This window comes from Papilio polytes, unplaced genomic scaffold (assembly GCF_000836215.1).
Source record: "Papilio polytes unplaced genomic scaffold, Ppol_1.0 DF824225.1, whole genome shotgun sequence".
Classification (NCBI taxonomy): Eukaryota; Metazoa; Arthropoda; class Insecta; order Lepidoptera; family Papilionidae; genus Papilio; species Papilio polytes.
The window spans coordinates 363,556-383,039 of record NW_013524979.1 but is presented as its reverse complement, the minus strand read 5'-3'; the positions used below and the strand labels follow the sequence as shown (position 1 = coordinate 383,039).

The 19,484-nt window shown below is 32.0% G+C and overlaps 2 protein-coding genes across 9 annotated transcripts in view; both read right to left on the bottom strand.

The window, feature by feature from the left end:
• LOC106110561 (protein Wnt-5b-like) overlaps positions 1–19,484 on the bottom strand; it is a 28,976-nt gene that overhangs the window by 1,306 nt on the left and 8,186 nt on the right. For all 8 annotated transcript variants that reach the window (XM_013292421.1, XM_013292426.1, XM_013292424.1 and 5 more), the window contains exons 3-6: positions 9,276–9,529; positions 6,500–6,680; positions 2,015–2,126; positions 1,809–1,911 (exon numbers count right to left, since the gene is read on the bottom strand). In XM_013292421.1, the coding sequence (XP_013147875.1) occupies positions 1,809–1,911; positions 2,015–2,126; positions 6,500–6,680; positions 9,276–9,529 (650 nt within the window). The remainder of the gene's footprint in view (positions 1–1,808; positions 1,912–2,014; positions 2,127–6,499; positions 6,681–9,275; positions 9,530–19,484) is intronic.
• On the bottom strand, positions 12,079–12,517 carry LOC106110564 (probable salivary secreted peptide). The gene has a single exon (XM_013292431.1). It carries the CDS (start codon positions 12,492–12,494, stop codon positions 12,138–12,140), a length of 357 nt encoding a protein of 118 aa, XP_013147885.1. The 5' UTR covers positions 12,495–12,517; the 3' UTR covers positions 12,079–12,137.

Here is a 19,484-nt window from a genome sequence, read left to right as displayed (position 1 = left end):
TTAATTTCAATTCTCAGGAACAAAATAACAAAAGATAAACTACAATAAGACCACCCAATTATTTAAATTAACCATTGTCAGTTAAAAAACCATAGACAATAAAAACAAAATCAAAATAGCGTGACGTCACAAAAACCGTTTCGACCAATCGTCTTTTGTCGGGGGATCGTAAACTAGACATTAGTTCATTATAGAATGTTCAGTTAAAAGCATTTAAGTGTCCATAAATATGTTTATTTATACCACAACTTAATTAACGCGAGTATGTTGTAAGAGATTCTTTGGAAACAATAAATTTATAGTCTGTGAACGATTTACCGTAAAGGCTGAATAGAAACCGCTACAAGCTACTAAAAAAGATGTTTTTTTTTAAAGACCTTTCGCTTTAGCTTCAGACTTATTCTACTTAATTAAGTAGCCTTATTAGGCAGTTTAATTAAAAATATATGTAAAGATGAGATTTCTTTCGCGAGTTTTATTTTCATGTTATGTGTTAACGTCAATTTATTTAGAAAATAAAAGTGTGTTAAAATGTGTAAAAATGCAATTTTGTAAAAATTTATCAAAATCATTATTCTTTTCGGCCTAAAGAATCTATTAATTAACTTAATTCTAGTAATAAAAACAGTATTATTTATGAGTTAAATATAAAGTTCACGCTAAGATACAATATATTTTGGGTGGGCCAATATATCATACGCCCACTAAAGGAATTTCTATGGGCAAAAACTTCTTGTGTAGTATTACCATAGAATACAAAAGTCGAGGAATTCCCATTTTCCAAATATTACAAATTGATAATAAATTATTATGATCAGTTTTAAATTAAGCAGAAACACATAATAAAATGGAATTGTATGAAAAAAAAACCGTTTTTTTTTATTTTAAGAACGACAAGGACAGTGATATTTGTGTAACCGTAAAGTAAACATGCTACAATATTAGTAAAAACACTTGATTTTGGTGCACTATAAAATTTTATTTTAACTTAAATTATAATTTTTTAACATAAGTAAGTTGGTCACCCTATTCTAAGAGCGTTTAGTTAATGGTTCCATAATTTAAAGAATGCATTTTAGTGGTAAAGACCCTATAATTACATTAATTAATGAGTTTAGATTGCTCAAGTGTTTTGTTTAGACATCTAATTTAGTAAATTCTTTATGTTATTTCTAAAAAATAAATTAAACAACATTTTTATAGTTGATTTTAAAAATATAAGCAATTCTATTTTTGAATAATTTTATACCACATATTGATACAAGGTTTGTATGCCCGTTATTGTGTTTATTGTGGACTATTTTTTTTTTAAATTCTGTATATACTATTTTAAAGTATTTCGTAAAAGAAATAGTTGCGTTTTCTCAACTAATAAATCTATTGCATACATAAAAGTATTTTGACAAATTTATTATAATTAGTGTTAGTTATGAGTTGGGTCGTCCTTTGTATCCACAAATTACATGCATTACAAAAGATAGTCTTGAAATGACAGGAATCATTAATGATAACGGCTATCATTAACTACACCGCGTACAACGGCTTCATATTAATAGAGAAATTAATTATAATGTACCAGGGCACCATGGCACAGGAGGGATTGGCTCATTAACTTTCACCCAAGAGATCTTTGAATACAATAGACGTGATTTAAAAGACAATCAGTTTAATTTTCTGTTATGAAATGGCAAGAAAGCTAATTTAGCTTGATCCGTAACACGTTATTTTTGTTTCCTTTAAAGAGAAAGAAGAGGACGACAATATGATTTTGTATAAGTTTAGGCAGTTGAAACCCACAAGAAGCTTACCGATCTCTCGGAACGACGGCAGTTGTTGCCAGCATGTAATGAGGCTGCAAGATCCAGACACGCCGTGGCATTTACACGTTACTCTTGACTTCTTTATGACTGCCTGGTACATAAATTACTAAATTAATTATTAATTAAGAGTTAATTAATTTATTTTACTAGGAGTAAAAATTTTGAATGGACGTGTCGAATTTTAAAAATCTCACCCGTCTTCCAGCTTCGTTGTTATGTCTATTCATCAACTGTCTCCCTTGCTCCCGGCTGCCTCTCTTCACCTTTCTCTCTCTCTCACGAATGTCCACAAAACCTTCGGTAAACCTGGAGATTTTTAAAAAAGTTTAAAGCTTCAATTTATTTCAAATGTATTCGACTTTAGCGCAATTTCTTTTGATATAATTATTTTTGACTCTGTTTATATTTTTTTACAAGTTATTATCTGAGCAACAAAACAACCTGTTGAAAGCTAAAAAGTACCTTTTTTATAGTCTAAAAAATCTAAGTCATATGAAACCTCCTACAGGCTTTTTATTATTTGCTCCTGGTACATAGTTACGTCATGAAAAAAGAAAGATCTATTGGAAAAAGATAGTTATACTTCGTAGAGACTGTCTACGCTTTTGCTACGAAGAAATTATTGATTCATAGTATAACTAGGTTGCCAATAAAAAACAACCGTTTTCCATACGTAATAAAACTGAAACTAGAAAAATAATATCGAATGGAAAGAAAATATATGTGGATGTAAATGACTATGTTTTCTAATTTTAATCTATGAATTTATGTGTCAAAGACAAATGAAACTATAAAATAAAATAGTTAATATATTTAGTTACATATTATTCTTATTAAAAAACCGACAGTTAATTTAAATTTAACGCAACGTTTATTAAAATAAACAAAAGTTAACTAATAAGGTTAGGGAAAATAGTTAAAAGAAAATATCATCGCGACCGGATTAGCAACCCCTATCATTGTATGATCGCCTGGTAGTTTTTCGCGGATAATCAGCATTAATGCGGGAGGGTTATCCGAGCTTTGAAGACTGTAACGACGAGCTTTTTACGTTGTGGGTAACAAAAGTTTCTCAGAAAATGTATATAAAAATTCTTGAATTATTTTCCAAGAAATTAAATATTACTGAAATTAAGTAAAATTATTTTAATTTTCATAACAAAAAAAAAATTATAAAGCTTCTCAAAACAAAGGGAAATCAAGGTTCCAACAACAATTTTATTTATTCTTACTTTACAGAACAAAAACTATTTAAAACAAAATATTTACAGGCTTTCAAATCGAAAGAATCTCAAATATTTAAGGAATGCTTTTCAAACCCCTTGCGGTTTCTTCTGCCCTAGTAAGAAAAATACCCTAATGCGGGAAAATTCCTTATCCGGAGAAAGCTCACGTTTTTCCTTTGAAGGGTTCCATTCCCGCCTTTTACGTAAGCATTCCATACATTTCTCAACCTCCTTACATCTATGCTTTCCTAATGAAGAAAATTCAAATGGACAAAATATTGGAAAAGGTTCTTTTTTATTTAAAAAAACACTGCCTTTTTTGTTATAAAATAAATACATTTTTAGAGACAATAATTTGGTTGTTGTACTTCCATTTTTTTATTCGTTTAAAGCTTGAACGGAGCATGCCATCCCCGTCATTTCTTCATATTTTCTCTTTTCCTCTAAAAAGGGAATTTTCACAACCAATCCTATTCCTTAGAATTCCTGCCCTCCTGGTAATAAAACCTCGAGCGGGAATTTTCAGCGCTAACTGCCGATCCTTTACTGACAATTTGTTTCCACAATTTTCAACGTTACGACTTAGGTAATAAAGTTTAAATTCGTATTGATTTTTTAATACTGTTTTAAGGTTATCCAGTCATTATGAAAAAGGTCACATACAATACTTTAGTCGTATACTACTTTGCTATCGAAAAAGAACACAGTCTGCTCATAAATAAAAGAAGCAAAGTCCTAGTTTTGATATAAAGTATTTTCGCCGAGAAGATAAATGCGGCTAAACACAAGCGTCTGTTTTTTGATGCTTAGATCTTAAAAAAGGTTTCCAACAATGTAAAAATCAGCAACACAGAAATACTCGAGCAGGTTATGACGTATGATAACGTATAAAAAAATATCTGCTGGTTTTCTTGTGAGAGGCGGCGATGGCCACACAAAGGGGTTGAAAATTGCGAATAAAATCTGGTCAAATGTTCAGAGTGGATGTTAAGGTATGAATTGTTTTTAATAAGCTAGTTGAATAACTGTTGCTTTCGTCCAAGAAAAAGCTATAATATAGCTAAGATAAAATTTAATTTACTTAAAAAGATTCAAGCAAATTAAACCCTTTTAGGACGTGAACGTACAACGTTCGAAAATACCAGGCACGTAGCAACCCGTAGGGGGTCGTCTACGTTGCTACGGTAACTGTACGTAGCGGATGCAACTCGGTACAATATTTAGTGAAAAAACAAAGTACTAAAATCGGTAATAAAACGAAAATTACTCGGTATTTGAATTTAATATTGTCAATCATGCAAATGAATGTAACAAGTTATATTTTTGTATTTCTTTTTAAAATGATTATGTGTTTTAGTTTTAACTTACTTTTGCATATCCAAAAATTACAAATTTAATATTTATCTTAAGATATTGCAGCTTTTTAATAAATATTCTATCGAATGTTCAAGAGAAATAACTCACTTTGTGATCCATATTATATTCTGAAAACCGTATTCGTAGAGGTTTATGTATGCCTGGTAGAAGATCTGTCTATCGCCATGTTTGATAGGCGTGACGTTACCTTGACAGCTGAGGTAAATTGTCAAGAACAACAAGAATAAAGGTCTCCTTTTTATTTTATTTTTTTAATGAAGCAAAGGTAATTTAATTGTTTCATTAACTTTTAAATAAACGACAATTTAATAACTTTTACCTTTTTAGCACGTAATTAAAATAAAAAAATCACCTTACGTTAAATTAATACCAATAATTATTTTTACGAAAGATCCGGCACAGGTAAGCCTCACCTGTCTTACATTCTACCTGAGTACTAGGAAACAATAAATCACGAGGTAGTAACTTTTCCACGTGGAAACGTATTTTCAGGTAAACGTTGATTCATTACACAACATGCGTAAAACGTGAGTCAGAAAGAGATAGAAATATCTTTTCAGTTCATATCATGACATTGTTCGATCGTTTTGCAGGAAATATTGCAGTTGTGTGCGTGACAGGTAAAACGTACTCCATTCCATCTTTGATGTCCTGATTCATCAGGTGAGAAAAGCGCAGGTGAATGGCACCTGACACTTCAGAAACAAAAAACTCGAAAGCAAGTAGAGTACTCATGAACGCTTTAGTACAAATAAATTGTGTTGGAGTTTTAATATTGAAAATAATACTTTGAGGGTCTTACCAAAACTATCTTGGACAGTGGTGCAAATATATTTTATCTTAGAGTCAACCCTTTCATAACGTGACGATATAACGCACCCGGAATGTATTTTTGGTGTTGAAACATTAGAAGGCGTTGGTTAACGAAATGCGATCTTAGGTATAATAGAGTAACTACTTACACCGAAAGATTGGTTATTACATGGTGAAATATTGACGTCTATAATATTATCAATATTATAAAAAATAATATTTTATTCTAATAATAAACGACAGAGATTGTTTTTGTCGATTGTAAAATTATCTAGTTAACAAATATTAAACGATACCAGTCACCTTTTGATCCCCTAGTAAAACAACCTCCAACGGGAATTTTCAGCGTTAACCCCGCCGATCCGTTGCTAACTAAAACGATTCACACAATTTTGCAACTTATTTCACGGACAATAAGGCTAAATACAAATTAACAAGGATCCTTGTAGGTTAGAGCGCTATCTTTTTCATTATGTTATCCTGATACCCTACTAGAAAATATGCAGAAAATGTCATGTTTTTGTGGAAATTTATGAGAATTTGGAAGGAGGAGGCCGAAACAAATTGAAAAACTTTTGTGGAAGATAAATTTTTCACCGAATTAGTGTTAATTTTTGACTCTCCACCTGTGCCTTCCTGATATTTAAAGATTCAAGTTTTGTTTTCAGGTTTTTAGAAGGTCCCTATTTTTTACTCGAAATAATTTGTCACTAGACTTCATCTCGGAATGGAATGTGTTACCTAAATGTCTTACTCGGAGATACCAGGGTAATATAAAATGTTGTGGAGACAAGGGAATACTTACGACCGCCATTTTCCACCCAGCACAACACGAAAACATCTACCAGGCTACCATAAGTGGTTAAGGATTGATGGAGAAAAAAATATTTATTCCCAAGAAGACATTTTCCACCCGACGCAAATTTCTCTAAAGGACCAGGATACAATAAACGATAAGAGTTACTAAACCTGAAAAAACGGCTGAAAGTAGAAGAGAGATAGCTAGTGTAAACCAGCGCAATAGAAAGGGATACGTTTAAACAGGAAAAAGCAGCGTATAATAATAATGCTATCCTGTTCTTTCTAGTTGAATTTATATAATTTTCGATATGACCCCTACTTGTAGATTTGTCCATTCATTTCGAGAAGTTTTAATTTTACCAACGATCGAATGTCTAATCAAACATAATGTGATCCATCGTCTTAGATTGGCTAAGACTTTATATAATTAGCAAATACGTTTCTTTCTTACGTAAAACTTACTTGTAACCATACTGTAGATTGTCCCCGCAGCCTCCCCACACCCAATCATCATGCAGATTCTTAGGCCTGGCCGCTCTACTGCAACCACAGCTCGCCAGTCGACCGTCGCGGCACGCGCGGGATATCGCCAGTGAGACACCGGCAGAGGTTATAGCATTTGTGAATGCTGTTTCTCTTGATGCTGTCCAAAAAAGATTTAGTAAATACAAGCTGTAGACAGACGGATTATTCCCAACCGTAACCCCGCTCTGTCCCCACATGAGAGTTAAAAGTTTCAACCGTCCCACCTTTTTGACAAGGGCATATCGAACTAAATAATGACGCCCACTTTTTCCAAACAAGTGTCACAAAATCCTTATCGTAATGTTAATTTTTTGCCATATGTTCATACTTCATACTAATATTATAAATGCGAAAGTTTAGATAGATGGATGGATGGTTGTTAGGGTTTGTAGCCTAAACGGCTGAACGGATTACGATTAAATTTGGTACAGATGTCGAGGATAGTCTGGAAGAATACATTGTTTTTTATTCCACACGGACGGAGTCGCGAGCTAAAGCTAGTGGATATAATTCCCCTGAGTATTACATATGTAATTTACATATTAGGGGGTACATATTACATATTACAATTTGTAATAAACCTAGTATTTGTTACAACTAAGACAAGGATAACATAAAATGTAAACGATTAGTGACATGGAACGTAATTTGTAACACAATAACATGTCCTATATTTTATGATATCCTGGTATCGTTTATTTAAAACGTAAAGTTATCAAAGCCGGCCACAAAAGATTAAAATAAAGATTTTTTTTAAAGTAATGAGAGAAACAAAAATTACATTTAATTTCATTTTTTTAATTGCTACATTAAAAATATAATATCATCTTTCTTTCATAACGTAAAATTTACTAATAGAATTCGTTTTTCACCAATAAATGTCGGCGTTTTTTTTTATTACATGACGCATATTTTCTTTCAAGGTTAAGTTCATGAATACTTTTCACCTTCAAACGCGAAAGTTGATTTAACTTTGGTGAATAACAAAATAAGCAAACATTCCTATCTATAAACGGCAGAAAATATCTCAAAATCTCCATAAATCAAGATAAACCTCAACGTGCATATGACTAAACTATAATGCATTTCCGTCATCAAAAAATCTTAAATAATAAACTAGCTTTTGCTCGGACGCCATCCGCGTGGAATCAAAAAAAAAGTGAGCAGTGTTCTACATATGAGACAAATTTCATCGAGATCTGTTCAGCCGATTAGGCAACATACTCTAACAAACATCTATCCATCCATCCAAACTTTCGCATTTATAATATTAATAAGAAAGTAAGATAGTAAGATTGTTTATTGACATATTTGAAGTTTGTTTAACTCCACTTGTATTATACACGAGCTGTTGCCCGCGACTTCGTCCGCGTGGTATTACAAAACATGCGAACTCTATAGATTACAAAAAGCGACGTATCCTTCGGAAACCGAACATTTCTCGAGGATGAAGCTTATCTCATGTGTACTCCAGACTTTGTTTTATATATGTGCCAAATTTCAATAAGATATGTTGAACCGTTGCAGAATGATCGCGTAAACATTAAAAAACTAAATTAACGAATCCCACGGGAACCGTAACTATTCCCGGGATAAAAAGTAGCCTATGTGTTCTTCTAGACTATACTCTAAACCTGTGCCAAATTTCATGGAGATCTGTTCAGCCGTTTAGGCTACAAACGCTAACAAACATCCATCCATCCATCCAACTATCTATCTAAACTTTCGCATTTATAATATTAGCAAGAAGTAAGATATATACATGCCTATTGACATCACTTATATCCTCTTTGAGAATAAACGTAGCAATGTGAGAAAGGGAGTCTAGATTAAACTATAAACTTCCTTTATAAATAGATTTTCTTGCACCAGGAAATATATCTTTGTCGTAGAATGTGTAAAAGATTTGTGGTAGGAGGTAAAGAGCTATAAATCTGTCAGACGTGTCCCGTCGGAGTACGTTGGTAGCAAAGATTTAAGACCATTCCCTGTGGCGACTTTATGAAAAATTACACTACTGTAAACTTACACTGGTTGTAACACTTTGTACAGACAAAGAATTAAATTTGCTCCCCACTTATCGAAATTGAAACTGTCGACGTAAGTGTTTCGCACGTATTTTGCTGGTACAACAATTCGACCTAAAGGCAATTTTCCAAGATAGATAAATGTAAATAATTACGGCAGAAATAAATCCAAGAACAAAGCAATAAAAAATAAACAATAAAAATAACTTAGTAGTTTGTGTCGTAAAAGGGAAGGAATATCTTGTCCATGTTTACGACACACTTATTAAGTTTTATACGCAATTGTTCCAGCCCAGAGATTTCTTTACTCAATTTATTGAGCATTTTGTTATTTCATTCTTCCAATGGGATTATCTTGGGAATATGATTTTCGTCCATGACTATTTGAGTCGACATTGTCTGTTAAAGTACTCTATGCTGTTATGATGTCCTGGTACTTTGCCGTTCCAATCGCACCTTGTTTTGTGAAAAAAAAAGAAAAAACGACATTCCTACCTGGGACACTCAGAGTCGTAAACGAACTAAAGTACCTTTAATGAAAATTTAGTTTAACAAATCTACTCTAGGAATACTTATCTATTACTAAGCAGTAAGTAACTTTTACTTGTTCTTTTTTCTCTGTTTATTCCGAAGAGAATAAAAGTGACGACTATACTTTTGTACATGTACACTTTACACAAACTCACCAATCAATGTCAAAGGTCCGAATACGGTTTCATCGCCTGTCACCGTGCAGTTCCATCTGCGACTTCTGAACTGGTATTGACATTCAGTAATGCCTTGCTTAGCGCCAGCCCCCACTGCGGGCATGTGGTCCTGGTACCGCCGACAGACGCGTCGTTGACCAGGGGTCAAGCCGTGCAACTTGGAACACATGCGAGATCGACCAGAAAACAGATCCTGGTTTGTCCACTCTTCGAACTCCAGTAGTCCCATGTTGCTGGAACAAAAGAAAATCGTAATTCATTAAAAATAAAAAAACAGGCGAATTGAGTAACTCCTTCTTTTGGGAAGTCGGTCAAAAAATAACGATTACTAATGTTTTCATTTTTGTTTGTTGTTGAAATAAAAATTCTTTCACCGTTTTATTTAAACTGTAAATGGTAATACAGAGAAAAACAAAATTCTGCTCTATTATCAAGAAATGTCAAATATATTACGTAGATAAAAGTTCTAATTATTAAGAGCACTAACAAATGCAGGTCAAAAATTGTAGTCTGCCACTCTCAAATCATATTTTTCTCAATCTATACTAAAGAATCATTAAGTAATAATAAACAACTCTAAATGTGTCTGTCAAAGACTAAGAAAAAAAGGAACAGTCACAAGGAATAATAATCGAAACTTTTTTATAACAGAATAACGAGACAATCTAACGAGATTTCATCATAGTGACTTTCTATTTTATCGAAATAGAGAGAAGCAAATATTAGATTAACATTTTCCTCTTTCATAATCAATTATCATAAATTTAAATAAATCATTTCATTAAATCCTTTACAAATTCATGTAAACGTTATATATCTATTTATTTGCAGTTTGTCTCAATTTTCTGCATTCGTGTTAAACTAAAGAAACATTTACTTACGTTAAGCATTATTAAATAAATGAGACAATAATTATGATTCTAGATTATTCAGAAAGGCAATGAGTGGGGAATAACCAGAGATAAGTGTTTTTTTATGAAATATGTGTACTTATGAACTGATAAGTGATGTAACTTAAATATTGATTTTACGATGTCCTAGGAGAAGAATTAGATGAAATTGATTAATAATCAAAAACAAGCCTTAAACAAAATTTGTATTAGAATATATATATAAAAACATCTTTCGCCTGCGATTCCTTCGCGTGAAATTAAAAAAAAGATGTAAGTACCCTATGTGTTCTTCCAGAGTATCCTACATCTATGTCAATTATTATCGAGATATCTTCAGCATTTCATCCATCCATTTAAACTTTATACGAATTTATTTAAGTCACAAATCTATACTAATATTATAAAAAGGAAAGATTTGTATGTATTGAAATAACTCAAAAACTATTGAACCGATTCTAAAAATTCTTTCACCATTAAAAATCTACGGACATATATTTCTCGCGGGCGAAGTAGCTAGCAACAGCTAGTAAGATATACAATTAAATAGAGCATGTTTAGAAATAAAACAATGTTAGCATAAGCGCTATTCTAGACAGCAATCAGTTTTCAGTTTAATAGTTCGGACCCGTTCTGGAGTTACTAACAAACTTACATCCAACCTTTCACATGTATTTAATTAAAAGTAAGATCTCTATTTACATTTGTAACATTTTAAATGAGTGTTATTAAAACTTGAAGCTATAAGAGCCTAAGCTATAATAATAGGCTATACTTGTAGCATACTAAGAGGTCAAGACATATCTCTTGACCCCTTAGTGCTAGGTCTTCATGGATTTTCACACTAGAAGTGACAATTTTAAAAATACTTCCAGTTTCGCAAGTTTGTACAACACTAGAAATGTTTCGTATGCTACACTTAAATTGTGAATTCTTTGTTTTAGCTATTTTAAAAATGCTTAAAAAATACAAAAGATGTTCTTCATCTTTGTTCATCTTTTCGTATTTCTTCTTAAAAGTGTCAAAACACATTTATTATTCAAAAGAACCTACATATACGGACAACAGAGATTGCAAGTATGAACTTATTCTTTTTTATCTTTCTGTCATCAAATATCTTTTTATCTTTTTGTCATCAACACGTATGTTTGTATGGTTCATATTTTTCGTGATTGACGCAGTAACGCGTCTGTTGGTAGATTGCTCTAGATTTCATAAATATAGAAAACCTTCTTAATAATAAGCACATATCATGAGATCTTACACAAAAATAGAGGATATTTTGTTGAATATTATACGAAATATGGAAAATGTAATAAATCTTTCGTACACGTGTAGAACAGCTTTCATAAAAAAAATTAGGAAATGCTAAAAAATAATTTAAAGTACCTAAAAGAAAAAAGAATTGGTTGCTCTTTCACGTATTGTAAACTTACTTCATCAGCTTATTGTAAGTCCCAACTGAGCGCTCGAAGCCCGGACGGTTTCCGAATTACTTTTAACCATTCGATAATGTTTATGGTTCGATAAATTCATAAAATTGAGTTCTGAACTACGTAACTTGAGTTTTACTCCGTTCTATTATATCTAGTATAGTCTATTAAATCTATCACTAATAAATCACTAGGTTATAATAAAATAAATAAATAATTCAGAAACCCCGCATAAGTTAGGGTAAGAATTTAGATTAAACAGGTAACATCTGTAGTAATAAAATATATTTAACAATCGTAAAAGCATTTTTTCTTAAAATTAAGTAAATAAACAACATTTAATAAAACATTTGGCACAAAACACTTCGATATTATGACTTTTAGTTCATCATAACAATTACTTATAGTTTTTACTAAAACGTTAATACTGTAATCGCATATTTATTAGTAAAAATCACGTTAACAATGAATAAAGATATTTATTAAAATTAAAACAACAACATTAGGCACATTTTAGACTAGTATCTTCCGTAAATAGTAACAGTGAAATTTAAACCATAACCTCTTTGGCTCTTCAATTTGATCTTCACAAATCTCTGACCAATACCACCTGCGGACACAGTTGGCCATCCACCAGTACCATCTTTATCATTATCCTTTATAAATATAGCCTTAATATACGCGAAGTTTGTTTGTCCTGGTTCAGGATACTCCAGTATACTCGTCCTCACGAAGAACGGGAACCCGTACTTGGATTCGTTGACTTTATAGATTATGACGTCACCGTATGTCGCCTGACCGAGTACAAGATCATGGCTTTGAGTGTACCCGGCGGCCAGGACACAGAAGAGTGTAAAAATGGACAGCAGCCTCATTGTCGTTTCGTTCGGTACAGTTTCACACTGATGCGCTGATGAATGTTCCTTTGTTTTATATATTATTTGGATGGTGTTATGCGGAAGTGAAGCAAGTATTGAGTTTTATTTTAACTCTAATAAAACAGTAAATGTCATAGTTACACAGCAAATGTTTAGATGGGATTTCTCATTCTTAACCACACAGAATGTTACACGCCTTAGTAAGGTCTTATAAGTACCGTCTTGTCTATGCATATAATACGCCGTTATTTATTTTACTGCCTTGGTATTTATTGCATAAACGTATCACCAGATAGCGTATACAAACAAAAGTACAAAAGAACCATCCTATATCCATCACGATCTTGACGTGTCACAAGACGCACGCGTTACGTCGTGACGAACAAACAAACAAGCTCATTAATACATACCTCTATACGTGTATTCTAAAAACTTCCTTTGAAGTAAATATTATGAAGAATTTTCACGGAAATCGCAGTACGTCGTACACTGGATACAACCAGAAAACTTACTAATATTATAAATGCGAAATTATGAATGTATGGATGTTTGTGGACCTATAACTACATGGGGTCGTTGCTAGATTTAACGTCAAAGAATCGAAACGGTTATGCGTTTATCAACTAGTAGAATAACTAGTTGATTTTGTAAACTAATAAATCATACATTCAATAAAAAGCCCTAGACTGGTGGCGAAAAGAAAAAACGATCAGTATTATCTGTTATGTAGAAGATAGTAATCTTACTTCTTACTAATATTATAAATGCGAAAGTTTGGATGGATGGATGGGTGGATGTTTGTGAGAGTTTGTAGCCTAAACTGCTGAACGGATCTGGATGAAATTTTGCATAGATGTAGAGGATAGTCTGGAAGAACACATAGGCTACTCACTTTTGTTTTTTTTTTTATTCCACGAGGACGGAGTCGCGGGCGAAAACTAGTTAAAGAATAAAGGAGATAGGAAACTATTGAAGTTTCTTCTCACTAGGACTACAGTCAGATGTCTGTAATAAAACGCACAAAATTTTAAATCAAATTTAATAAGTTAACAAAAACAGTACAAATAATTAAACAAATATAATAACATAGTCACTTTTTCCCATGATTGTACAAAAAATAATTCGTCTCGATAGCGTACACTTCAACCCAAAAGTTGTATCCCCGGAACACACTTGGACTGTCGAGTTCTAATTTAACAAATTTCTCTCCAATCCCACCTCCTTTTATGTAACATTCCCCCCATTTGTCATCCCTCAAATCGACTATTTTAATAGCGTTAATAACTTCATTTCTTGAACAATTCACTGTAAATGTTTCCGATCTGACCCATATCGCTGGATTCTCTTGATGTATTTTACTATAAATTAATTTAGAAGACACGTCTGGATAGCCGAGGAATAAATCATGGGAATTTGTCACAGATAATAATAAAAACACGACAAATAAAATTCCCGCCATCTTAGCGACTATTATGTACTACGATGTGGATCTAAATGGAATAGAAGGTATCATTTCTGGTTTGTGTATTTTTTAAATTAACAACTCTATGTGAATATGTCACTTCTGTGAATGAAGTAATAAAGGGTGTAGTAAATTTTGTGATTTAATTAAATTATTGACCATAAAAAATATATCTATAGAAAAAAATCTTTGTGTTTGTTTGGTTATAAAATAAAAAATGTAGTGAATTATAATAATGTTCAACTGACAAGGGGGTAGCATTTTCGTGGATATCTCTAAACGGGACATCCTGTAGCCTAAAACAATTTGATTAATTTTAAAAAGTGTACTCGACTTGTAGAATACAATCCTTGTTTATATTTTCATCACCAGCTTACTATACGTCCCCACCGAGGGGCTCGGCGCCTACCCTAATACGGGGTGACTAGGCCATAGTCAACCACGCTGTCCCACTGCGGGTTGGTTGACTTCACACATATCTTTGAATTTCTTCGCCGATATGTGCAGGTTGCATCACGGTGTTTTCCTTCACCGTAAGAACGTCTGGTAATTGTTTATATTTAAGTTTAGATAAAAGATATCTATTTTGTACTTTCCTCTTTTATCTTTATTACTTTCTTCCACGTAAGAAACTAAAATTATTTGTATGAAGAAAATTAACATACATTTTTATAGATAATCTGTATAAAATCACGTAGCTTCGGGAGTTTCACAAAGTCTTATGAGATGTGATTCAACGTTCGTATGTGATGTGATTTCTAAAGAAAATTAGCTAGCGCGATATAATTGACAACTAAAGCTTAGTCTACAATATTACGTTTGCGGAAAAGATTTTATCGAACTTAAAACAGAACAATTTCAGTTGGTTTTTATTTTTTTCCTGATACATTTTAAAATCTAACTTTACAAAGAATTAATATAAGCTTGAATGCTATTATATTTCTCATTTTTGTTTGATAAATAAAGATCCTAGTTTATTACTTGTCATAAATAACAAACTTTTACACTGGTAAAGTTGTTTTTATATTTTTAACCGACTTCAAAAAGGAGGAAGTTCTTAATTCGTCTGTAAATTATTTTAATTTTGCTACAGGCCATATAAATCAATTTTTTTTAAACATGCTGTATGTGTACACAACTTTATACGTCGATCATATTTTTAACGTATTAACATGAATCTTTAAATGGTCACTATGATATCACAGCGCTTGTTTATTTGTTCCTCCATTATATAAGTCAGTGCATCAATTCTAGAACGATCAGTACACCACATTTCATACACCCAAAATGTACGCGAAACTTTGTCAAGGAATTCTCGTCTTAATATACATCAGTTCCTATGTGAATTGCAACGACATTCGCCTGGGATTCACTTCATCACAATCGAAGAAAATATACAGTGAGATAAAGGAAGCCGATCCAGCGTTATGGAAGAGGACTGATGACGTCATTATAAACGCGCCTTTAAACGAAGTGATATCTGCTGTCTTTGTTACTGATTTGAGGGATGACAAGGATGGAGAAGCTTATATTGAAAGTGGTGGAGTTGGTGAGAAGAGCGTTACTATTGGCTTGAAGAGTCCGTCAATTCTTAGAGGTTATAAATTTGAAATTGAAGTTTTTACTAACAATCCAAATGGACAATATTACAGTAAGGGTGCGGTTTATTATCCAGAAGTTTATCCTAGAAAATATTAGGTAACCAATAGCATCATTTTTTTATTTTGTTTATTTTAATCCAAATTAAGTACAAAAGAATACTGGAATTCATCTTTTTTTAATTAAAAAATAAACCATCGATACTTTGTTTTTTTTTATATTGTGTTGATTGGCAACTAACTGGCAGGTTTTGCTTTTGCTCGTTTGTTGTAAAAAAAACATTTCCTTAGTACAACAAAGATCGCAAGACGCATTTAAAGAGTTACTCATATCTTGCTTATAAGGAAAGAGGAAAATTGATCTACAAAGGTTACTCAAGTGACATCATTGTCAGAACAATCTAGCTAAAGAATTAAATTCACTACCCACTTCAAATTCAATACAGCACAAGCACAATAAGGGCTACAATTCTGCACGAATGTGTGTAGGATAAATTTTAGATCTAATTGCATTGTAAGAGCCAATTAATATTTCACCAATGGGTAGGAAATATATGTCTCCGAATATACATGATATTAGGTAAAGTACCGAGAGATGAATTGTCACGTTTTGTTTTTATATAACAAGATGTTTACTTTTAAATAACTAGCTAAATAAGTGGTTATTATCTCTATAATATATTGTATAGAATTGTTTTCTTAATTTTGTGATATGTATATAATTATTTTTTTTGTTTTGTTTTAAAAGTTAAAAGTAAAGGTTATCGTTTATTATGTAAACATTCATATACAAGTTGAGATTAACAAAATATTTAATGTATACAAAAAAAGTTTAAAGCAAAAAAAAAATAATAAGTCAATATGCTGTAACAAAATAAACTACAAAACTTTTTATTCAATTATTATATTTCGAGTATTTTAATAAAACAATATTACACATAGATTCAAAAGAACACGCAGAATACAAGATACATCTCATTTAACATCCATTAACGTAACTGTACATTAAAACAAACATTAAGACAGTCTTTTAATTACACAAGTCACTTCACAAATCAAGCGTAAATTTCAATCAGATACTTATATCCTGAACCGCGTTCACTCTTCAATTTAATATTGACAAAATTAAAACCCAATCCGCCTCGATTGATGGAAGGTTCCGCGAGTCCATTCTCCAAATCTTTTATAGCAATCCCTTTTATCTTCTGATCTCCTAGTGGGTATTCAAAATATACTTCTTGTTCTCTCTTTATTAATGGTATTCCAGATGTTTCCACAATCTTGTCGTATACTTTCCTAACAATACCATTATGATCGTATATTTGTCCTACGATCACACTTTTACAATTTACTAAAGATATTAAAGCGAAAAAAGCTAGTAATAATTTAAAATCCATTGTAATACGTGTGGTTTGTTGAAAGCTTATACGTGGACTGATTTGTATGTACAATCGCTGAGGCCAGTCAGGAGGTCAAATGACTACGATCTATGTTGATTAATGCACGTTTATGTTACTGGTAAATCTTAAATGCTGCCAGTATGTAATTTGCCTAGATATTATCATATTGACTGCAATTCTTTGTTAGCAGCACATTATGTATTTAAGTCCCCTCACCATTTTCACCCTTTTCGTATAAGGAAAGGATAGAAGATGGAAAGAAGAAGGTGCAGGAAATGGAACGGAAAGGCAGGGGAAATATGCTCTTTATGTGAGTCTAATTCAATGTTAATTAAAGGTAGGCAACGCATCTGCAAATACAGATGTGTTTAGACAAATGTGGATTCGCTATTTTGGCGAATTCGTTGGCTACTTAATCGTTAAAAACATAAAAACACTTGGAACTTTTATAAAGTGACTAAAGATAGTCGAAATGTATCATCAATTTGTAAATGAATTTGTACAATTTGGAATTTACAGTCTTGCCTAGGCAAATTAAAAAATGACAAACAATTTTCCGGTGACATTTACATTTGAATGTGTTTGGTTTTTTCCTTGTAATACGAGACATGAGTAATATAATAATAATGTAATTTATTAATGTTATTGGGTTGTATGTGGTTCATACATCGAGATTAATATGCAAACAAATGTAATCATATATTATGTTACATTTTTAATCTATGTTTCAATATTATTAAAATAACTACAGATTAAAATGAATCAAGAATGTTAATATTTCATATTACAAAGATTGCAAAAAAAACATTAGATCCAACTAAATCACAAGTATATTTCAATTACAAAATTGAACCCCGAACCTCTTTCACTTTTTATTTTAATATTCACGAATTTGAAACCAAGACCACCCAAAGTGATTGACGGTTGCGCTAAACCGTTATCCAAATCGGTGATAACGATCCCTTTGATTTTCTCATTTCCATAAACCTCAGGTACTTCATACACCTTTTCGGTAACTCGTTTGAAAAACGGTATAGCGTTCGTTGAAACTGTTTCTTCGACGAATTTGATCAATTGGTTATTCTCCTTCACAGTTTGACCAACTAATATACTTCTGCTATCGACTATTGTAACTGCACAGATTAATAAAATAACGTTCAAATACATCTTTTAAAAAACGAAACTCAAGTATTATATAAAAATACGTCGATTGTGTTCAAGTCAAACTTGTAAACTATTTGATAAGAGGTCAAATGTGGCCTAATAGTGGGTTTTATATGTAGAACAGAAAACATCAAGTTCAGACCTTTAAAGATAAGTTTACACATACATATGAATTATTTTGCTTTTCAGAGCGACCTGTTAACCAACATCTATCCAAATATACGAATTTATAATGTTAGGAAGATTTAATTGGACGTGGGAAATAAATTTATCTGCTGACAATCGAAAAAAATATTATCTATACCTTCATATAAAAAGGAAACATTTATATTTTTTTATGTATGGAAATCATTCAAAAACTACTGAACCAATTTTAAAAAATCTTTTAACGTTTGAAAGATAATTTATCTGTGAGTAATATTAGTCTATATTTTTTATCATTTTTTAATTTCATGTAGGCGAAATCGCGAGCAACAGCTACTTATTTATAATTAAAAAACACATACAGATTTAAACTAGTCAAAAAGTGTCAACTAAAATGATGGGAGACACGTATGGAAGATAGAAACCTGGTGACCGACTCTATGTGGGATAAGGACAGAGAGATGATGAAATAAAAAAAACACGATCGCATGTAAACCGAGCAGTAACATTTTAATACACTTTAACTGAGTATCAGTTTGAATCAAACAAGGATAGCAAGAGGACAGAGGTCACTACCGCCGACTGGTCCATTTGCAGTGTTGACACTTTAATATCAACTCTATTCCCTTACAATAAGGTAGTATTTATATGTTTTGTATAGACAATTAATTAAAATAATGCTCTACTGTGGCCAGGCGGCTAGACTGAATGGTCTGTGCAAACGTTTGGACGTCTCTATTAATTACTTGATCTGGAAAACTATTACTATATTTACTGGCGATGTAAAAACCATAATTACAAAACGAGGAACAGATTATATTAAGAAGCAATAAAACATAATGCAAATAAATATTACATCCTCTAGCCTGACGGTCAAACGTTGTTTACGTGTATATTTTTATTATAGGAAATAAGTACCATCTAACAAACACCCATCCATCCATCCTTACGAGTTTATAATTTAGTGTATCCGGTTTCGATTTAAAAAAAAATTCTGACCAATAATCTGTGTGTAAAATAGGCTATACTTTATTATTACAGATGTTCAGGAACCATTAATAAACAGCGTATTTCTGAACCCCGGCGTTAAAAAATCACTACAATTTACCTCTTCTCGGTTTACGCAGACTAAACTGTATATGAAAATGTACGAAAGAATTGTAGATCTCAATGAGTTCTATAGAAAAGTCCTAGATGGCATATAATAATAATAATAATA

Excerpts from the sequence above, each read along its gene's own strand:
- LOC106110564 (XM_013292431.1), bottom strand. The coding sequence starts at position 12,494 with ATGAGGCTGCTGTCCATTTTTACACTCTTCTGTGTCCTGGCCGCCGGG.